Source organism: Ceratosolen solmsi, unplaced genomic scaffold, assembly GCF_000503995.2.
Source record: "Ceratosolen solmsi marchali unplaced genomic scaffold, CerSol_1.0 scaffold11, whole genome shotgun sequence".
Lineage (NCBI taxonomy): Eukaryota > Metazoa > Arthropoda > Insecta > Hymenoptera > Agaonidae > Ceratosolen > Ceratosolen solmsi.
The window spans coordinates 13,624,811-13,644,620 of NW_011948416.1; the positions used below are offsets into that span (position 1 = coordinate 13,624,811).

General features: G+C 37.7%; 1 protein-coding gene across 1 annotated transcript in view; it reads left to right on the top strand.

The window, feature by feature from the left end:
- The window catches only part of LOC105359378 (homeobox protein otx5), a 12,383-nt gene extending 9,806 nt beyond the window's left edge, over window positions 1–2,577 (top strand). The window contains exons 4-5 of the mRNA XM_011495978.1: window positions 1,248–1,299; window positions 1,546–2,577. Coding sequence (XP_011494280.1) covers window positions 1,248–1,299; window positions 1,546–2,339 — 846 coding nt within the window. The 3' untranslated portion in view covers window positions 2,340–2,577. The remainder of the gene's footprint in view (window positions 1–1,247; window positions 1,300–1,545) is intronic.
- The last annotated feature ends 17,233 nt before the right edge of the window (window positions 2,578–19,810 follow it).

The window sequence follows — 19,810 nt, forward strand, 5'->3', positions numbered from 1 at the left end:
CAGAGAGAGAGAGAGAGAGAGAGAGAGAGAGAGAGAGAGAGAGAGAGAGAGAGAGAAAACGAGGCTCGGTGAAAATAGGACAAAAGCAAGGAAAATCTGTCGGGGCTCGGAGCGATGAGGGCTCCTCGGCTCCGCTGCCTCGAGTTAAGCCGATGTGAATAGCGCGCAACTAGAAAGGGTGTAGTGTACACACGCGGCCGCCGGAAAGCGTCTGTGTAACGCGGTTATGGAGGCAGATAGGCGCGCCGCTCGCGTATTATACGTGAATAAAACGCTCGGCTTCCCCTCCGCCCCGTGCGAAGGGAGATACGTGTATGAGCGAGCCTCTCGTAGTGTGCAGCAGCCTAGTTGATTTGTTCCTGGATTATAGCCCCCGTGTCGTCGACGTAGTCGCTCGTCCGCCGCTACGAGAAAGTCGCAGCTGCGTTTCTCTTTTGCGGCTGCTCTCCTTTCCACCTCCCCCCTCGCCAATACACACCCCCCTCCCGACAACAACCTTATGCCTCTCTGCGTTCGGTGTATGTCGGTAGCGCGCAATTCCGAGGTCGTTCGAAGCGTAGCGGAAGCCGGGCCCGAGATCTACGTCGACGTCGACTTCGACGGCTATTCGCATCCGGATCTTGGTAATTGCGCGGTCCAGTGATAGGTTATCATGACCGAGGAATGGCGCGCGTTCCTCGGTGGAGACTGGCGACTGCGTTCTCGAAGATCGAGCCACCCCCCTCCCCCAGTCTACCCTACCCCAAAGCCCCAGTCACAACTATCGAGAGTCCGAGAGCGCACGCGGACGAGAGAAAGAGAGGAAAAAGCGGAACGTCGAGGCGATTGATGCCCCGGGCACGATAATAAAGATAATAATAAGAATAACGACAAGGCCAACAATAACAAGGACGGGTCGTAGTCGCAGTCGAAGCCGTCGTCGTGTGCTTTTAGAGGAGGGCACGGATTCATGCGATCGCACCCTTGGCCACATTGTCCGGGGATTACAGGGGTGTGCTTGCGGCGCGCACGCACACACTCACGCACAGCGAGGGGCTCTCTTTTGCTTTTTTTCTGTCCATTGCTCCCATTGCGCGCTCATCATCGTTCGGGCTGTTTGTTGTCGCTGTGCGCTGCATTTTCCGCCCCCTGCTCATCTTTCATCGAGCATCTCTTTGCCTCGCGCCACTACCCACGCCGCTCGCCTGTCTCCACTGTCCGTCGAAACGTGTTCTCTAACCCGACAATTGGTCCGCTCGCTTTTGCAGGTGTGGTTCAAGAACCGACGCGCCAAGCTTCGCCAGCAGGCCCAACAGCACCATCAACAGGCCCAGCAACAGGCCCAACAGCAACAGCAACAGCAACAGCAACAGCAACAGCAACAGCAACAACAACAACAACAACAACAACAACAACAACAACAACAACAACAACAACAACAACAACAACAACAACAACAACAACAACAACAACAACAACAACAACAACAACAACAACAACAACAACAACAACAACAACAACAACAACAACAACAACAACAACAACAACAACAACAACAACAACAACAACAACAACAACAACAACAACAACAACAACAGAACTCTGGGGAGCAAAAAACCGCTACCCGGACGCAGTCTAATCAGAATCAAAACTCCACCGCTGGCACCGGTGGCAACAAATTATCTAACGGGCCCACAGCCAACAATGGCAGTCTCGCGACGGTCAATCGGCGAACCTCGCCGTGCTCGCCACCTCGTGGCAAGGAGGCGCCCGGGCCCCACTCGCCTCTCGTAACGACCACGACGACGACGAGCGCCGCGGTGACGAGTGGCGTTGGTGGTAGCGGTGGCGGTCCCCCGGGTCTCGCCAATCCCGCGACATATCCGCGCCTCGGCGCCACTCCCGGGGCCGCGAGCAATGCCAGCAGCGCTCTCACCACACCCTCGCCGCCCCTCACCCCGGGTTCGAACAATCACCTGCCGTCCGCGGTCGCTTCCTCCGGCTACGCCAATCAGCTTCACCAGCACCATCCGGCCCAGGTCGATTATGGTCACTTTGCGTGGACGCCCTCAGCTAGTCCGAGCGCCGCCGTTAATAGCCAATGTTACCCGAGCCAGGCTTACAACGCCTACCAGAACCCCTACACCTCGGGTGATTACTATCAGAGCCAAATATCGCACGTTCACTCCCAGGCGGCTGCCAACTACCATCACGGCCAGTACCATCACCATCACCACCATCACAACATGAGCCTCGCCTCGAGCGTCTCGCATCATCATTTGAGCGCGGGAGGCCCGGGCCTCGTCGACGAGACCCTCGATTACGTGCTACCCGAGCACAAGTACCAAGCGATGGTCTAGCGTCAGTCAAGCTGGTCGGTGCGTCTTCAAGACGGAGTTAGGCGCGCTGGAGCCGCGACTCACCCAGCGTGAGACGATGGCACCCACGCACCCACGCTCGAACGCACATTAGCACAGCGCTCCCCTCCCCGCTCATGCACAGACGGACGGACAGATACGGGCTCAAGTATAGTGTGAGTATGAGAGAGATAGGTGGATAAATAGATAGATAGATGGGTAGATAGATTGATAGAGTGATACAGAGAGAGAGAGAGAGAGAGAGAGAGAGAGAGAGAGAGAGGGAGAGCCGAGAGAGCAGAGAGAGAGCAGAGAGAGCATACATATTTGATATAGAGCGACATAAAGGCGACATAACGAGAAAGGCGATTTCCGTAGGAATCTAAGCATAAGCTAAGTCATATCAACGCTAGCAGTGTGCACATAGATACACCTAGCCCAATGTCCTTCGTAATGATTAAGCGTTAATGTAAATAAGAGTATGTAACAATAAGGTGTAAATAATATTTCTCCTTTATTACTACTAAGTCTTTTACTTTACTTTTTCTTCTCTACTTGTAATTCCTCATCCTCTCCAAAAATCTTCATCTTCTTTTTGTATGATTAAATTGTCTTTCACTTACAGCTCGAACGTAATGAATTATATATAGTTACATAGCTCTGTAAAATACTGGAGACGCTGTACGATTATTAAAAAAAAAGAAAAAAAATCTTCCTGCGCAAGAATAAAGTATCGTATATTATATTGTAATGATTGGCTGGTTTTACTCTTCACTCCCCCCCCCCCCCCCCCCCCCCCCCCCCCCCCACCCAACTCCTCCATGCCATTCCGGGCGGAAAAAAAGTAGCGAGCACGGAGAATGCTCCGTATATCTGTCCTCGTCGGTCTCTTGATGGGAGAGATGAATTCATCGAGGAGAAAACAGCGAAACGAGAAGCCGAGGGCGGCTCTATAATCGACTAAGCCACCAGTTCCCTGCGTTTTCATCAAATCACTATCATATAGCCGTGCACTATTAGGCCTTTAATTTTTAATGCCTCTGATGCTAGTTCGGCTCGAATATTGCGCAACTGAATATTTCAAATGCGGATTAAGCGATGGTCATTTCTTTATGCCACTAAATACGCCCGCGTTTAGTTATTCGATTAGTCCTATGATTTGCTGAAAGGTAAACTAATTGGCGGTGCTCAGTCATAGTAGGAGATTACAGTAGCTTGTTCCTAACACATATTTATCTAAGCCTTTTTACCTTTGGTATTTTGTGACGTTCCCTACTTTTTTTCTCTCTCTTTCTTTCCTTCTCTCCTTCTTTTTTCTTTTCTTTGCTTTTACAACGTTTTTTAACTGCATGATTGATCGTACCATAATTATATATATATATTGCCATTTATGATAGAGCATCGCGAGAAAAAGGAAATTAAAAAATTATTTTATCCTACTGTATTATGTTGGCAGAGACTTGATTTTAATAAGTCTGTTAATTTCAAATATCTGTTTATTTGTGAAATTTATTAACATTTTGAGAATAATAAATAGGAAGAAAATTCTACATATACGCTTCTATATATTCTTTTCTTTTTTTTTTTTTTCTTTTTACCAATTTCCCATTTTCTCCTTTTCTCCCTTTTGTGCTTAATAACTAGATCCTTAATATTATTATCAATATCAATTTCTACATTATTATGTGCGAAAATTTTACATATTTATTGTTTTATTTTTTTTTTTTATTTTTTTTTTTATTTTAGATATTTCATTGGAATGCGAATTACAAAGTTTTCTTGTATAAAAAAAAAAAAAAAAAAAAAAAAAAAAAAAAAAATAAATAAATAATAAATCTTATGAATGCCTCAACTTCTTGAGTAATGATATAATATTATTTCGCAACAAATTAATTTATGAAAAATGCTACGCTTTCGTTCTAATGATAAATAGATGCTTACTTACGCGCGCGCACAGAGTATCAAATAATTAATATCTCAAATATTTGAATGAAAAAAGTATTTTTAATAATATATAATAGTCGAGCATGAAAATTTGATTCTCTGCTATTTATATTGCATTATACATTAAGAGAGCAAATTTGTAAATAAAATCTCATTTATACAATTATGAATAATTATTTTTAATTTATTTGATATATTTCGCCTTTGTGCATACTTTATGTCGACAAAAGCTTAGTTAAAAATTGCGAAACTCGAAACAATGAGCTCGACTTATTGCATCGCTCGACTTATGCTTATCAACGATTATATCTTTATGGCGTATAATTGCTTTGCGCTTTCTTCCAGCAATTATTCTTCCGGCATTCATTTCACCTGATAATGAAACTTTACCATTAATTTCAATCGATCGGACATAATTTATTATAAAAGATTATGGCAAATGAATTTAAAGCCGTCCATACGATTGTATAGTACATTACAATTTGTAAAATGACTTATCGCCCAATAATTTTAACGACCAAAACTTTTAGTAAACAATGATTTTCAAAATTTTTAAATATTTTACAATGCAATATATAACATTACAACAGAAATTGTAGTTCAAAACGTAGAAACAACTGTACAATCATCATCATTGCTCGTTTCAAAATTGTCTCAATTATCACATGTTCAATTAAATATATTATATTTCTTTATCCATTCTATCTCAAATGCGTATTATAAATAGCGATTGTTTCTCAATAAAGAAAACAATGAATAATTAAATGCTATTTTCGTGTACGCGCGTTCTAGATCGTACGAATATTTCATGAAGTATCGTTCATGTACTTGCGAATGTTTGCTTGAATTATTAATATTCGCTCATAATCTGTTAGCGAAGGCTGTACTTAAAGGCTTTTAACTTCCATACTATACTGTACGTAGGCTTACGCGAATGTAAAAAAAATTCAGAAAGGTTTTTCTTATTTTCTTTAGGCTGAAAAATTATTCATAGATAGTTGGCATTCGTTTTGTAGTTTGATGAGAAAAAGTTTCTTTGAATATTCATGAGGAACGGATATTTAGCAAAATAATCCGTTATTCCTAAATGCATCGCACCAACTCGGTGTAATTAAAAACTCGTTAATATCGCTGCGGCATACGTTGCTACAGCAAATCACCAGACTTCCTTGCACTGCACTTCCTCCGAAGAGGCCATCTCAGATCACTGCAATTTCTTCGAATTAGCGTTTCAAGATTACTCTTGAACTATTTGGCAGATACCTTAGCTTTAGAAACGACTTTCTCAAAAATTGCCGAGTGTCAGGTACAGTAATAAATACAAATAAATATCTGAAAGTTTCAATCCGCGTATGGTACTAGAATTACATCTAGGGTCAACCAACGACAATCGTAATGCTTGGAATATCGTATATTACTGAAAGAAACGGACAATGAAGCGACAGGGATGAAGATAAAGGAATACAGCATAAGAGAGGGTAAAAGAGATGTATATATATATATATATATATATATATAAATATATAAAGAGAGGACACCCTTTAGAAAATAGGAAGAGATCCAGCCACTTGGAAGCTACACGTGTCGTCACTAAGGAACAACACTTGAAAGCCCGCAACGTAAACTTTTTCCAATCTATATACTAATTCAAGTCAATGGACATATCGTGTTTAATTTGTAAACTGTTTATATACTTGCTGACACCAATTTACAATCAATACAAAGCATAGTTATTATTATTCTTGAGTTTTCTATTTACTCGAACCATTCGAAATGCACATTTCAAGAACTGTTGGATCAAGTTTTATAAATTTTGGTATGATTATTACGTAAAAAAAAAAAAAAAAAAAAAAAAAAAAAAAAAAAAAACAAGACGTAAAAAAGCACCAACAACAACAAAATAAAAACCATACCAATCGGTAGGCTTATTAAGAATTACGCATAACCATAATTATAATGTATTTCTATAAAGTTGGATAGAACTTTGGTTGGCAATCAAGAAGAATGTGTCAATATCTATTAATATTAAAAGTTTACAACGTCTGAAAGCGCATTTTTATCAGACTTTAAAGTCCATTTTACGTCCAATCATTTGATATTACGTAGCTGGATTTGTGATTGAAAACTTTATGAAAATGTAATCAAACCAACTCTACTAGATCGGATAAAATGTGCGAGGTGCACAATTAAATTCCCGCTCGTGTCTTTACAGAGCGTGAAAATAATCTCTAAATATTCCTTCCGAATGAACCGAAGAAACTTACGAATGTATAGTAGACATATAAATATTCCGAAAACTGTTACTCATTCAACGTTGCACAAATGTCATCGGATACGTTTAACATGCGCTTAGTGTGATTTTAACGTACCGCATGGGAAAGATTCACATTTCTATGAGTAAATGATGGTCGCAATCAGATAAATACTTAGATCTCAATAACAGATAGAGGCTTGCATTTTCGTCGAGAGTATATTTTCTTGTTTGCTCGATTATAACCTTCGAGCGTATTAATCGAGACAAAGTCGATACGGATATATTTCATGGTTTTTATCAAGTTATTTTTATGCCTCTCGCTGTCGTTTGGAAAAGTTTATCTATGCTGAGATTTTCAAACTTCAAATTATTCCTATATCTTTCATTCAATGCATTACAATTACCGTTCATACTGATTATATTGATAAAGCACACTCAGTAGATAATCGATTGCAATAATAACGATCGTATGTCGTTGTTGAAAATCAAAAAAAAAAAAATTATATATATCTATATTAATGTGCCCGTCACATTTAGATAATAATTGATTTTAATACATTTCATAATCAAATATTTTCCCATTATATTAACGTTTAAGTCCGCTTTTATTCTCGATTACGATATCTGAAATAAATTAAAAAAAAAAAAAAAAAAAAAAAATTTGAGATACGATCAAACGCTTATTAATGAAGGAACATAATTTCCTATCTTTATAACGTTTGGCTTTATCGAGAAGTGGCATTCTTTATGGCGATATAATTGACAGTTATTTTTCTACTTGAAGCAAGTTCGGGTTCCAATACGTCCGCACCGTCGCTAAAGAAAACAAAAATTTTATCGGATTTTTCGGTTAAGTTCCTTTTGTTTATTGGTAGCGATAGCATTTTAGCAAGTCACCTTAATGCTAAAACTACGTCGGCTATACTTCTGACTGTCACTATTGCCACTCCGTGGGTCTGCCACATACATTTGTATGCGCGTGCGTGCGTGCGTTCGTGCGCGCGCGCGTATATGTTTGCCCCAGTGTGGTCATAATAGCCGGCCTTTTCAGCCTGCGAAATGTAACTTTTGTTCCATGTATCTCGAGGGATTGGATGTGGGACATACGAGATCTACTATGAGCGCCACGCTTCAGTTTTCGTACGTGAAATGGTCTTCGAGGGCTGATCAAATCTTTTCTATCATTCACTAAGTAATGCTACTCAAAACATGATATCGTGTTTTATTGAAAACCGATGCCTAATTTAATATACTGAATTCGCTGTAAAATTTAGAACCTATTGTACGTCTTATGCCCCGTAATTAATTCAATTTCAAGTTGCTCAACTCGAATTGTTCGATTCCCTATTAAAGCTGCATAGATTTGAATAAAAATTCATAATATATTACATTCAACATAGCATTATATAATCCCAAAAACAACAACAATAACAATAACAATAACAATAACAAAAACAAAAGCAAAAACGAAAAAAAAACGAAAAAAAAAAAAAGAACAGAAAAACAAAAAATTAAAATCACATTATTTTGAGATTTTATAACGATTTAGATGCCGAATTGTACATACTACATTACAGTTGGTACGTGTATTTTACAATTAACCGCATAGTTCTCCATCTCGATCTCGAAGATGCTCAATCGCATCTTATATATAGATTATAACGAGGTTGCTTCAATTGATCGGGCAATACATGTCGATTGATTTGTCTAATCAAGCAGACTTATATAATTTGTGTCAAGTGCTCACAATTTTGACATACAAATACAGCGCAATGATTAGCAGGACTTAGAATGTAATATAATAACATAATCTTTTGTCTTATTCTGAGAAAAATAGTTTTCTTAGGAGATACGATCAATTTGAGGAATCGCGTTTCTTAAAGTACGTCACCTTTGTGCGTTAGGTTTAGTCTCGTTTCAAACGAGTTCCTCGAAAGAAATAATGCATTCAGGGAAAAAAATTGCAGAGACATAAGGATAGTGCTTAGCAAATGTATTAGACAGTTTTAGTTGTCACGAGAAAATATTATTGTTAAACATTTTCTAAAACTTTTCGTCCTTGACGATTAGTTACAATTACATAGTGTTGAGTACCATACGCCGTTATGAAAATTAAAACAATTAGTGATCGATTTTGACAAATATTTCTCCTAAACTGCTCATTCGCTAAACACACATGTCCTTGTAGAATAATTATTTTCACAGAAAATAAAATGAAAATTTTGTATCCAAGCGTGACATGTCTTACAAAAATGAAAAGAAAGGAAAAGGAAAAGAAACGAAATGAAAAGCAAAGGAAAGGAAAGGTAAGCAGAAGAAGCAGAAGACGAGGAGGAGGAAGAAAAATTTATATTTATATTCGCTGTTTATCGTACATAGATGCAACTGTTTTTATATGGGACATAATGGAGTTGGCAACAGACAGAGCAGCATTCGTGCGTGAAAGGATGAAAAAGAACATACCGTAGAAAAACATATATTCGACTTTCAAAATATTTGATATTCACATTTATGATATTTCCTAAGCAAATACAGTCTGTATGTGATAATAATATTGTGTTGATGGTGCTGAAATTGTCAAAATTCGTAGCTTTAACAATACATTAAAAGCGTCAATCGACATGTCCAACATTTCAAAGTGAAAGCGAACGCGCGAAGCGTAAAAAGTTATAGGACCTAACTTACTCACTTATTATTATTCGTTCGCACGGTAATGAGATATAACTAGGGAGTGAAATAGTTTCTCGGGACGGAAGTAAGAATTCACGACAAATCCATGTTTATTTGTACAAGTAAAATTCAGGCATTGATAAAAGAAGGAATAAGCAATGGTAAGCACGAAGCCAGCATTATCCCTATAATTGCCAGTGCCAATGGGACAAGGAGCCTCGAGTGCGCGGTCGGATGATCATCTAAGTTAACCACTGGGCGTGGCTAATGCCTGGATGGGTGTCCGATTAGTCAGTGGTCAGGTATCGCGTTACACTTGTGATCAGCGGCAGCATCTTTTCAGCGCTTTTATAGAGGTGCGCGCGAGGGTCCCGATTGCGCGGCCAGGCCCCCGGACGTTGATCGTCGATTAATCGTCCCCCGATCGCGCCCACCTTCGATCGGGCGCGCTTTTCTCGCCGGCGGGAGGAGGGAAAGGGCTACGGCGCTGGATTAGGGCTTCTTGAGGATTAGGGCCGGATGGGGCTGGCGATGGTGAGGCTCGACCATATATCGAGACGAAATGCCCGAAGACCGCCGGATCTCGAGGGCCGAGTAACCGTGAACGTGGAGTTCGCGCGGGCTCTCGGCCCGGGCGGCTCCCCTGCGGGTTCGGCACGCGGCCTAAACGGATTTTGGTGCGGGTGGGGGAGGGCCCAGAGGGGAAGCAACGGCGAGGGGACGAGGCGCGGTGCGGCGCCGGGAGGACGCTCGATTAGGTTGGCTCGCGTGCAGGTGCGGCAATTGGGCGAGCGACTCGCGTGCCGGCGACGTCGCGGCCCTTGAACTTGACCGAGTGCAGGGGGGCTTACGCGGGTGAGGGGCGGGGAGGAGGGGGACGAGGAGTTAAAATCGGCTTGCGTTTAGCCGGATCCCATTATAACAACTCGAGAGTCGGGCGTAAGCCCGCGACCGTCGCGTCAGGCCACGCACTGTGTCAGCGGGCCAGTCGCGCGACGATTACTCTCAATCCTCTTGCGCCCTCCTCTACGTCGCCTCTACGGCCGCCCACTCGATGCGATCATCAAAGGGACGCCGTCACTGCCACCGCCAGAGTCGCGCGCAATCGAATCACCAGCGAATTCTGCCGTGAAATCTAATCGGCATCCGCGACTAGCCGAATTCGATTGTGGAGCGCATCACAGGCGATCGATGCGTCGAGGCGAAAAACGTTCTTCCATCCCATCATTCCCTCCCACCCTCACTCTCATATCTCTCTCATCTCTTTCTTTCATCTTTCAAATAACTCTCTCTCTCTCTCTCTCTCTCTCTCTCTCTCTCTCTCTCTCTCTCTCTTTATATATACTTTATATATATATATATATATAACTTACTCTCTCGTTCCTATAAATAATTAGCGAGGAGAGTCGCTCTCGGCGGGCGTAAGCCGCTTACTACCCCAGAGCGTACGACCCCACCTCACTCCTCACCACCACTACGCCCCCAAGATCCGTAGTCAAGGGCTCCCGGAGACGGACGCGCGCGCGCGTGCGTCTCTGGCCCGCCAAGATAGCGGACGATCGATCGGTCGTCCCGCAGCTGCTTATCGCGGCCCTACATCGGCCCCCAGCTTTGTGCGCGGGCCCTAACGAGCCACGTGGGCCAATTAGCGGCCGCGGAGGACACGGACGCGCGCCTCGCAAAGTGAATCTCGGATTACCGGTCCCGGGGGTGTACACCGCCCGCCACCCCCGCTCTGAAACCCTACACCGGTGGCTCGCGTGCTCGACTCTGGGCCGCGGGGCTCGTTAATGGCCACGTAATAGCCTATTTGCCAACGCTAATAGCGCAGTGCATTTCCCTCGGGAAATCTCGTCTGGGTCTCCGGGGCGGGAATGTCTCACGTCCGACGCACCGGAAGGCCGGACAATGGGGCGCATAGGGGTCAGGTAAGGGTGGCGCGGGGCTTCGCGCGTCCGCGATGAAAAACTCGTTAGTTTCGGGGACGGCGAAGTCCCTTGAATCATGTGGGAAGCGACGGCTCACTGGGAAAATTCCTTGGGTCCGCCCGCCGATATAAATCTCGGGGGCTACCGTTATGTAAGAATGATGTCGCTCGCCCCGTTCACCTGCCGGTGACACCTACGCCTCAGTGTGCGTGCCTTCCGACTCTCGGGTCCCCTCGACATTAGTGGCGACGGCAGCGGCAGCGGCGGCGGCGGCGGCGGCGGCGGCGGCGGCGGTGACGGCATTCGATACGAGCGGCCCCTCTGTAAATTTACCTCCAGATCGAAGCCTTGTACGCTTCGTTTCTCGCATTGATGCTCGGCGCACTTGCCTCGCGTACCCTCCCACCACCTGCGGCCCGAGGGAGGATGTGATCAGCCGCTCTGTCTAATGGATGAGAAAACTCTCCTTCCGCCGTCGTCTTTATATAAAATGCGGTTTGTGAGAAGAAAAAAGAAGGCGGCGAGAAGAGGGTAGAGGAGCAAGCAGAGAGGTGGAGGTGGAGGTGGAGGTGTCGGTGGAGATGATGGTGAAGTAGTAGTAATAATATTAGTTAGTAGTAGTAGTAGTAATAGTACTATTAGTATTAGTAGTAGTAGTCGTTTAGTAGTAGTAGTAGTAGTAGTAGTAGTAGTAGTAGTAGTAGTAGTAGTAGTCGTTTAGTAGTAGTAGTAGTAGTTTAGTAGGATTAGTAGTAGTAGTAGTAGTAGTAGTAGTAGTAACAGTATTAGTAGTATTAGTAGTAGTAGTAGAAGTAGTATTAGTAGTATTAGTAGTAGTGGTAGTAGTAGTAATAGTATTAGTAGTATTAGTAGTAGTAGTAGTAGTAGTATTAGTATTAGTAGTATTAGTAGTAGTGGTAGTAGTAGTAATAGTATTAGTAGTATTAGTAGTAGTGGTAGTAGTAGTAATAGTATTAGTAGTATTAGTAGTAGTGGTAGTAGTAGTAATAGTATTAGTAGTATTAGTAGTAGTGGTAGTAGTAGTAATAGTATTAGTAGTATTAGTAGTAGTGGTAGTAGTAGTAATAGTATTAGTAGTATTAGTAGTAGTGGTAGTAGTAGTAATAGTATTAGTAGTATTAGTAGTAGTGGTAGTAGTAGTAATAGTATTAGTAGTATTAGTAGTAGTGGTAGTAGTAGTAATAGTATTAGTAGTATTAGTAGTAGTGGTAGTAGTAGTAATAGTATTAGTAGTATTAGTAGTAGTGGTAGTAGTAGTAATAGTATTAGTAGTATTAGTAGTAGTGGTAGTAGTAGTAATAGTATTAGTAGTATTAGTAGTAGTAGTAGTAGTAGTATTAGTAGTAGTAGTAGTAGTAGTGGTAGTAGTAGTAGTAGTATTAGCGTTAGTAGCAGTAGTAGTGGTAGTATTAGTTGAAGGAGGAGGAAGAAGAGGAGTAGGAGGAGGCTCCGACTCCACGAGAAATTGAATCAATACTTTTACGTGTACGCCGTGGAGACGGCTACATCCTCTTCTCGGCTTAACTTCTCGATTTATTGTCAAATAGGCATCGTAAAAGTGAAAATGTATCTACGACACCTTCCAACGGCTTCTTACTACGCGTCGTACCCCTATGACGAATTTAAGGCCGATGGCCTATGAATTATTAGCTTTATATCTATCCCTTACAAAGGGCTCCAGGTCCCTTCAAAAAAAAAAAAAAAAAAAAAAAAAAAAAAAAATTCTTTTGTTTTGTTTTGTTTTGTTTTGTTTTGTTTTGTTTTGTTTTGTTTTGTTTTGTTTTGTTTTGTTTTGTTTTGTTTTGTTTTGTTTTGTTTTGTTTTGTTTTGTTTTGTTTTGTTTTGTTTTGTTTTGTTTTGTTTTGTTTTGTTTTGTTTTGTTTTGTTTTGTTTTGTTTTGTTTTGTTTTGTTTTGTTTTGTTTTGTTTTGTTTTGTTTTGTTTTGTTTTGTTTTGTTTTGTTTTGTTTTGTTTTGTTTTGTTTTGTTTTGTTTTGTTTTGTTTTGTTTTGTTTTGTTTTGTTTTGTTTTGTTTTGTTTTGTTTTGTTTTGTTTTGTTTTGTTTTGTTTTGTTTTGTTTTGTTTTGTTTTGTTTTGTTTTGTTTTGTTTTGTTTTGTTTTGTTTTGTTTTGTTTTGTTTTGTTTTGTTTTGTTTTGTTTTGTTTTGTTTTGTTTTGTTTTGTTTTGTTTTGTTTTATAATTAATGCATTAATTTCATTCGATGATAGAAGAGCAGGAAACTTTTTATATAAGACGATTAGTGAAAGGGGCGATCAATATCGTATCACTTCAAATTCTCATAGTTTAGCAATTTATTATTAAAATTAGCAATGATTAAAATCTCCAACGATGTTAATCTTACCAGCGATAATGAAAAATATTCGTATGAAAATATGTTTAAGCAGTTGAAAACGTGAAAAAAAAGATGGGGAAAAAAAACATTTCAAACAATAAGCTTGTTTGCCTGTGAATATGGGCGTTAATATTTGCCTATATTCCGTTAGCTTACCTATCGACGTGACGCATGATAAATAAAAACATTAAATAATAAATCATAATTTTAATAGCATTAAAAGCAATGCTTTTACTTTTTATGAAAAAACAAAACCAAAAAACAAAAAAAAAAAAACAAAAAAAAACAAAAAAAAACAAAAAAAAAAAATAAATAAATGCTTAATACGAATGAATAAAATATAAAACAGCAAAACGAAGCGAAAAAATGTTATTACAGAAAAACGTTTGGACAAACGTTTTTAAATATTAATTCCTCCTAATAGCTTCGGCCATTATAAATATTTTTGCTAGAGCGTTCATTTTATATTATACACTCTAATTCCACATTCATTGCTGATTTTTTTAAATTACCAACACATACGTTCTCGACCACTTTTTTCTTTCTTTCTTTATTTATTTATTTATTTATTCTTTTTTTTTTTTTCATTTAAAACAACCTATTTCAACTCAATGGGCTATTTCGCTCGCGCGTTACTGAAACATTTCATTTTATGGGTACTTTGTAAGCGGTTTTAAAAACAAAACGAAAAATTCCGCGCCCTCCTGCAGCCTCCGCGGCATTACATTGTCCAACAAAGTTTTTCGTTTTTCTTTTTAATCTTCGAATATCGTGGAGGTAAGGCAACGGCATCCACAATTCATCTCATTTATTTTTCTCCAACTGTAGGTAGACGTATGTATGCCTTATGCATGTACGGTCCTTGCAATGCATTGTGTAGTAAACTCCATTTGTAGTTCCGAGTCTTGCTCGTCGTGGAAGGACAAAAGATGCGAAGAAGCAAAGTAACCGATCTTTATTTATATGCATCTGTTCTCAATTATTGGCGCAGCTATTATCCGGAATTTGAAATTTATTTTTAAAATCGTTAATTTTCCTTTTTTCACTTTGTACCGCGGCACTGAATGGGGCCAGCTGTAGAGGAAGGGATTATTGCCATGGGGAATATTACCCTCTACTACTTTTAACGTTAAATCTGTTTCGTACGAAGCGAGCTCGGGCTCACCGCTCGGCGGCCAAAGAGTAGTCGACGCGAGGTCCTTAGAGCATATAATTCTGAAAGGAGCATCTAATGAAGTAATATATAGGGAAATTTATAATTAATCTATTAAATGTATTCTTTCGTCTGCATTTAATGACAATAATTTGTAATGGCTAGCCTATGATAATTGATTGGGGGGGGGGGGTTTGTTTTAAAAATATGTACGAAACAGTTATGGCTAGAAGTGTAATGCCATTAAATTTTAAGCGAAGCGTCCTGTGTACGAGGAAATTCTCGTCGGGTCAAGCTTCGATGAAACTTACCCGAGCGTTAAATAAATCGGATATTATTTATAAATTAATTGTTTATGCGCGAGCGTCGAATTCATGTTATCTCATTTATGAAAATGCTATATTACATTTCATATTTTGGGGGGGGGGGCAATTTCTGCATTAAAATAATTCTTTTTCTCTCTATTATGTGATATTTGCCAATGTTTTGTTTTATTTTTCTTTTATTTGTTTTGTGTGTGTGTGTTTTTTTTTAATTTTTTACTGAAGGATAAATACACTTTTGAATTTCTGAATCGAAAAAAAGGTACGACTTAGTGTGAGTTGAGTAATTTTAAATAAGCTAGAGTACATTTCAATTATTTGACTCGACATAACTAGTCTTAACTTAATTAAGTTAGCATGAACTTGAAATTCTAAAATTTCAATTTATGGTACAAAGGTATTAAAAAAAACAATGAGCTCATTTATTCCGTTAAAGAGTAGAAATCGCACACTTTTTCACATTTTTCTCTTTACCCACGTATTTTAATATTAAAGTGAAGCACTTTAATTCAGCTATTTTATACTAGCAACATTTATAATGCATTTAGAAAAATATTAACGAAACAAATTTTATTAGTTGAAACGCAGTTTATTTATTTATTTATTTATTTGTTTATTTATTTATTAATTAATTATTATTATTATTATTTTATTTTTTTATAAGCATATCTTAAGTAAGCATATTTAACACGAAAATCGCAGATTATGTAGGTAAAAGACTATGTAAAAATTTTCAATTAGATTCTAATCTGAATTTCTAGACGACTAAGGAAGTGTTAATATTCAATTTTTACATCTACATCGGAGAGATAATTTCATTCAAAGATTAAAGTAAATTAACATTATTTCCTTAAAGAGTCTGTTAAATATAAGATGGAAGATAGGAAGTACGGGACAACAAACGAGATATGAGCCACGACAATGCAATACTTTTACCGTTCACAAATACAGTAAAAGTTTCATTCATAATTTATGTATTGTCAAATCAGAGTTACGTGTCTAAGTGTATAATATATGCATCATATTGTACTGGTTATTATCTTCAAAGATTAACTTTGTATAGTAGTATAGTTGCTTATTGTCATTCCGATCCCGTAAAACATTTTACATTTGAATTCCAATTCATTGTCACAGTCTATCTTTACGATCAATGATTTTCTAGTTTGATTATATTTTCAATTTAAAATGCGGTCGTATCGTAATGCACAGTCTCAAATGTGCACATTATGCATAATGTACGGCAACCGAAAGTAGCGCTAAAAATATCCGTTTGGACAAGTATATATGTTCGTGCAGTATATGTTTATGAACATATTTTTAAAATAAAAATAATGCCTTTTAAAAACAATTTTAAAGCGCCACTTAGTCAGTACCATAGGTACTCGCGCATAGAAGCGCATTAAGCAGAAAAACAAAACAAAAGATTACAAAGAAAAAACAAAAAACAAAACAAAACGAATAATTACCTAAAATGAAATTAAAGTATTTGGAGCGAAAAAGATTATTATATCTGCAGAAAAATTATTTATAAAAATATTATGTATAAAATATCTTTATAGTTGTTTGAAGTATATTTGAAAAAAAAAAATAAATATAATAAAATAAAATAAAAATAATAATAAACATAGATATTGTTTTATATATCTATTATTTAGTACGATTAGGTAAAATTTATGAATGTATGCTCATTGCATTTACATTTTCTTTGTAAAATACAACAAGATTTTCTGAGTATATATGTGTTATCGATATTACATTTATAAGTTTAAAAGGTCAATGTTTGTAAATAAATTCCTAATGCCTAATGCTTATAAATTTTATTAGAAATTCCAGTATTGTCTGATATCTATTTGATATTGTTCACGGAATTTTTAATTTCTTATATTATGTTACTTTGTAAAGTATACATTATATTCTGTGAGCTTAATCGTTACATTGTTAATTTATAAAAATAGACGGAACGTACTGCGCCTCGCATATACTTTCTTTATCTATTCTTTTTTAAAACGTTGAAATTTAGCTGGAGAATAAAGTTAATTGGGTCTAATGTATCATTATCTAGAGTAATAATAATAACTTAAAGTAGCATTTAATAACATTACCATCAATCATTCTTAGTATCGTAAATTTTAATAACGCAAAACAGTAATTGTTACGTAAATGTATCTCCGGTCTTTGTATTTTATATATTTTAAATGTACGAGTAAATAAATAAATTCTCGAGCGATTATCATCACTTCATGTAACCGAAAATTTCTTGTTTTGAAACGATATTTTATTTAATCCCGGCCATGAATAGTTTATGCACTATCATCGTTACTTGTAAGGTTTATTTTTAATATTTTACCTTTACTTTAATACTTTACCTTTTATAAGGTTTATTTTAACTTCTTTGTGCTCTGGAATCACTTTCATAATCACGTAAATATAATGATATGTCAATACTTATAGAGTTATACTAGAATTATTAATAATTATTGTAGTTACATGGGTCGTACTTATTTTTGAAAAGCTTTCCATTCGATCATTTATATTGATATTAGAACAAAAACTTTCACTTTGCTCACAACAGATTCTAGATCGTTTATTAATGTAGAATTTGATATGAATCTTCAACAATAAAAATACCAAGCTCTTACATAAATTTCCACTATGACAAATTATTGTTACAATGTATGTTTTATTAGTGAGCCAATATATGTTTCATTTATTATATAATATCTTCATTACTATTTTGGTTTATTAATAACAATAATATTATTTACACTTTCTTTAAATAGAAATAATTAAAAAAATTCTCTTTTTGTGGAAATATTGAAATTTACTCGTAAGAATTTTGATGAATTTTCAGTTTTGTACCGAAACTTCATTGCCAAACTGCATCTAGAATATTTACGTAAAAGTTCTGTTATAAAAGAAGATGACTGTACACTGAAGACATTTGAAACTTTTATCTTTAATTTACGTTCATTAATCCATGTGAAATACGTTCATATTTAAATAATCTAACAAAATAATAGATTAACTAACCCAAGCCCATTGCAAAGTAGTGAAAATTTCATAATTCACAATCAGAGAAATGAGAAATATAATTATTTATATAATAATACCATAATTTTCTACTCGTAAACAGATGCCGTAATAATTTTTCTACGAAGATTTTAGATTGATTATAGTCTAGGCATAGACATAGACGTTTTAAATAAAAGTTGATATTCATATATTTCGAGTAATATTACTAATCGTCAGTTCGTCAGTAGTTTTCAGATAATTGTAGTTTGAACATAATGTTTTAATTTAAAAAAGAGGATAGTAAATTTATACCGTTTCGACAGATAGTTTTTCATAAAATTTTTTATCAAAACAAGTACCAATTTTTTTTTTGTTCGCCCCCTATACCTCGCTTACTTGACTTGATTTTAAAACAATGAGCATTTAAATCATTATGTATATTGTGAATATTCAAACGAATGCAAAAAGATCGATGTTTAAGGGAACGTCACTACTGGTGTCATTCTCTCTCACTAATAAAGATTAAAGTAACACGATAAAAGCCTTTCGAAATTTAATTATAGAGCAGTGAAGAATTTACGTATTGTTATGTAAGTTTTTGAAGAACTGCGAAGGGTTCGTTATTTCACTCTTTTTATTAATGACTGCTCGTATAAAATATGAAAAAAGATAATGTGTTCGTTAGGATGTGTGAACAATCGCCAAAAAACAAAAAACAAAAGAAAAAACAAAAAAAAACAAAAAAAAAACAAACAAACAAACAAACAAACAAACAAAAAAAATTATACATGTCGTATAGAGGAGGCAACAGTTTTTAATAATTTATGACATAATATTGGCAATATTAATATTAATTCTCTTAATATATATACATGAAGTGAATTATCGAAAATTTCGTAAAGATAATAAAGATATTTATCATTGGATAAGCAATAATATCATGTCAATCCCTAATTAATGTAAAACCTTTATATCCATAAGGTGAATTAGTTCCTCAAAATCTGCAGAGGCTGGTTTTGATGGTTCTGATGGTTCTGATGGTTCTGATGTGGAAAAGCAATGGAAATTATAAAGAATTTGGTCGATACTATACTTAAATGTTAAGTAGATTTACGACGTTTCATAGAGCGAGTTTGATGGAGTGAATTTCTATTGGGAGTAGATCTTTTACTGCTGTGTGTATGTATACGACGACTGTTTTCAAAGTCACATTATGGTCACAAGGGAGACAAAAAGATGCTTAGCAATGGCTATCAATGCGGGCGAGCAATCGAATAATCATTCTTATGTGCCCGTAATCTCGAATATCTATTACGAATTATACGACAAATAAACAGAATTTCATTTGAAAATACTTGGTGCTTAAGATCCGAGAGTAAAGCATGCGGTGCGACTTTACGCATTGTCAACAGAATATTCAAGCCGTAACTTTATAATGCTCTTTTTGAAGGTAATTGGCAGTACTAATAGTAGGGGTGATCGCTACACAAAGAATCGCGTGCCCGACGGCTAGATTATCGCATTGGACGCGCAGAGACAATTATGGAGACTTTCTCCATAAGTTTTATCTCATTAGTGCGGGATGCGCGATCCCAGGCAGACGCGCTCAGCAATTAAAAATGGCGGATGCATTGGCGGCCGTTGGGCTTGGCATCGATACGGCAAGCTACCGCCAGCAGCACCGTCAATTCCGAGGACACCACGTCGAGATGTGCCGTGCACACGATTAAGCGTTCCCTCGCAAAAGCTGGAAGCGACGGAGGTAAGGTTATGCGCTAATCGTCCCGTGTTTCCTCGCCGCTAGCCAAGTGTCCAAGC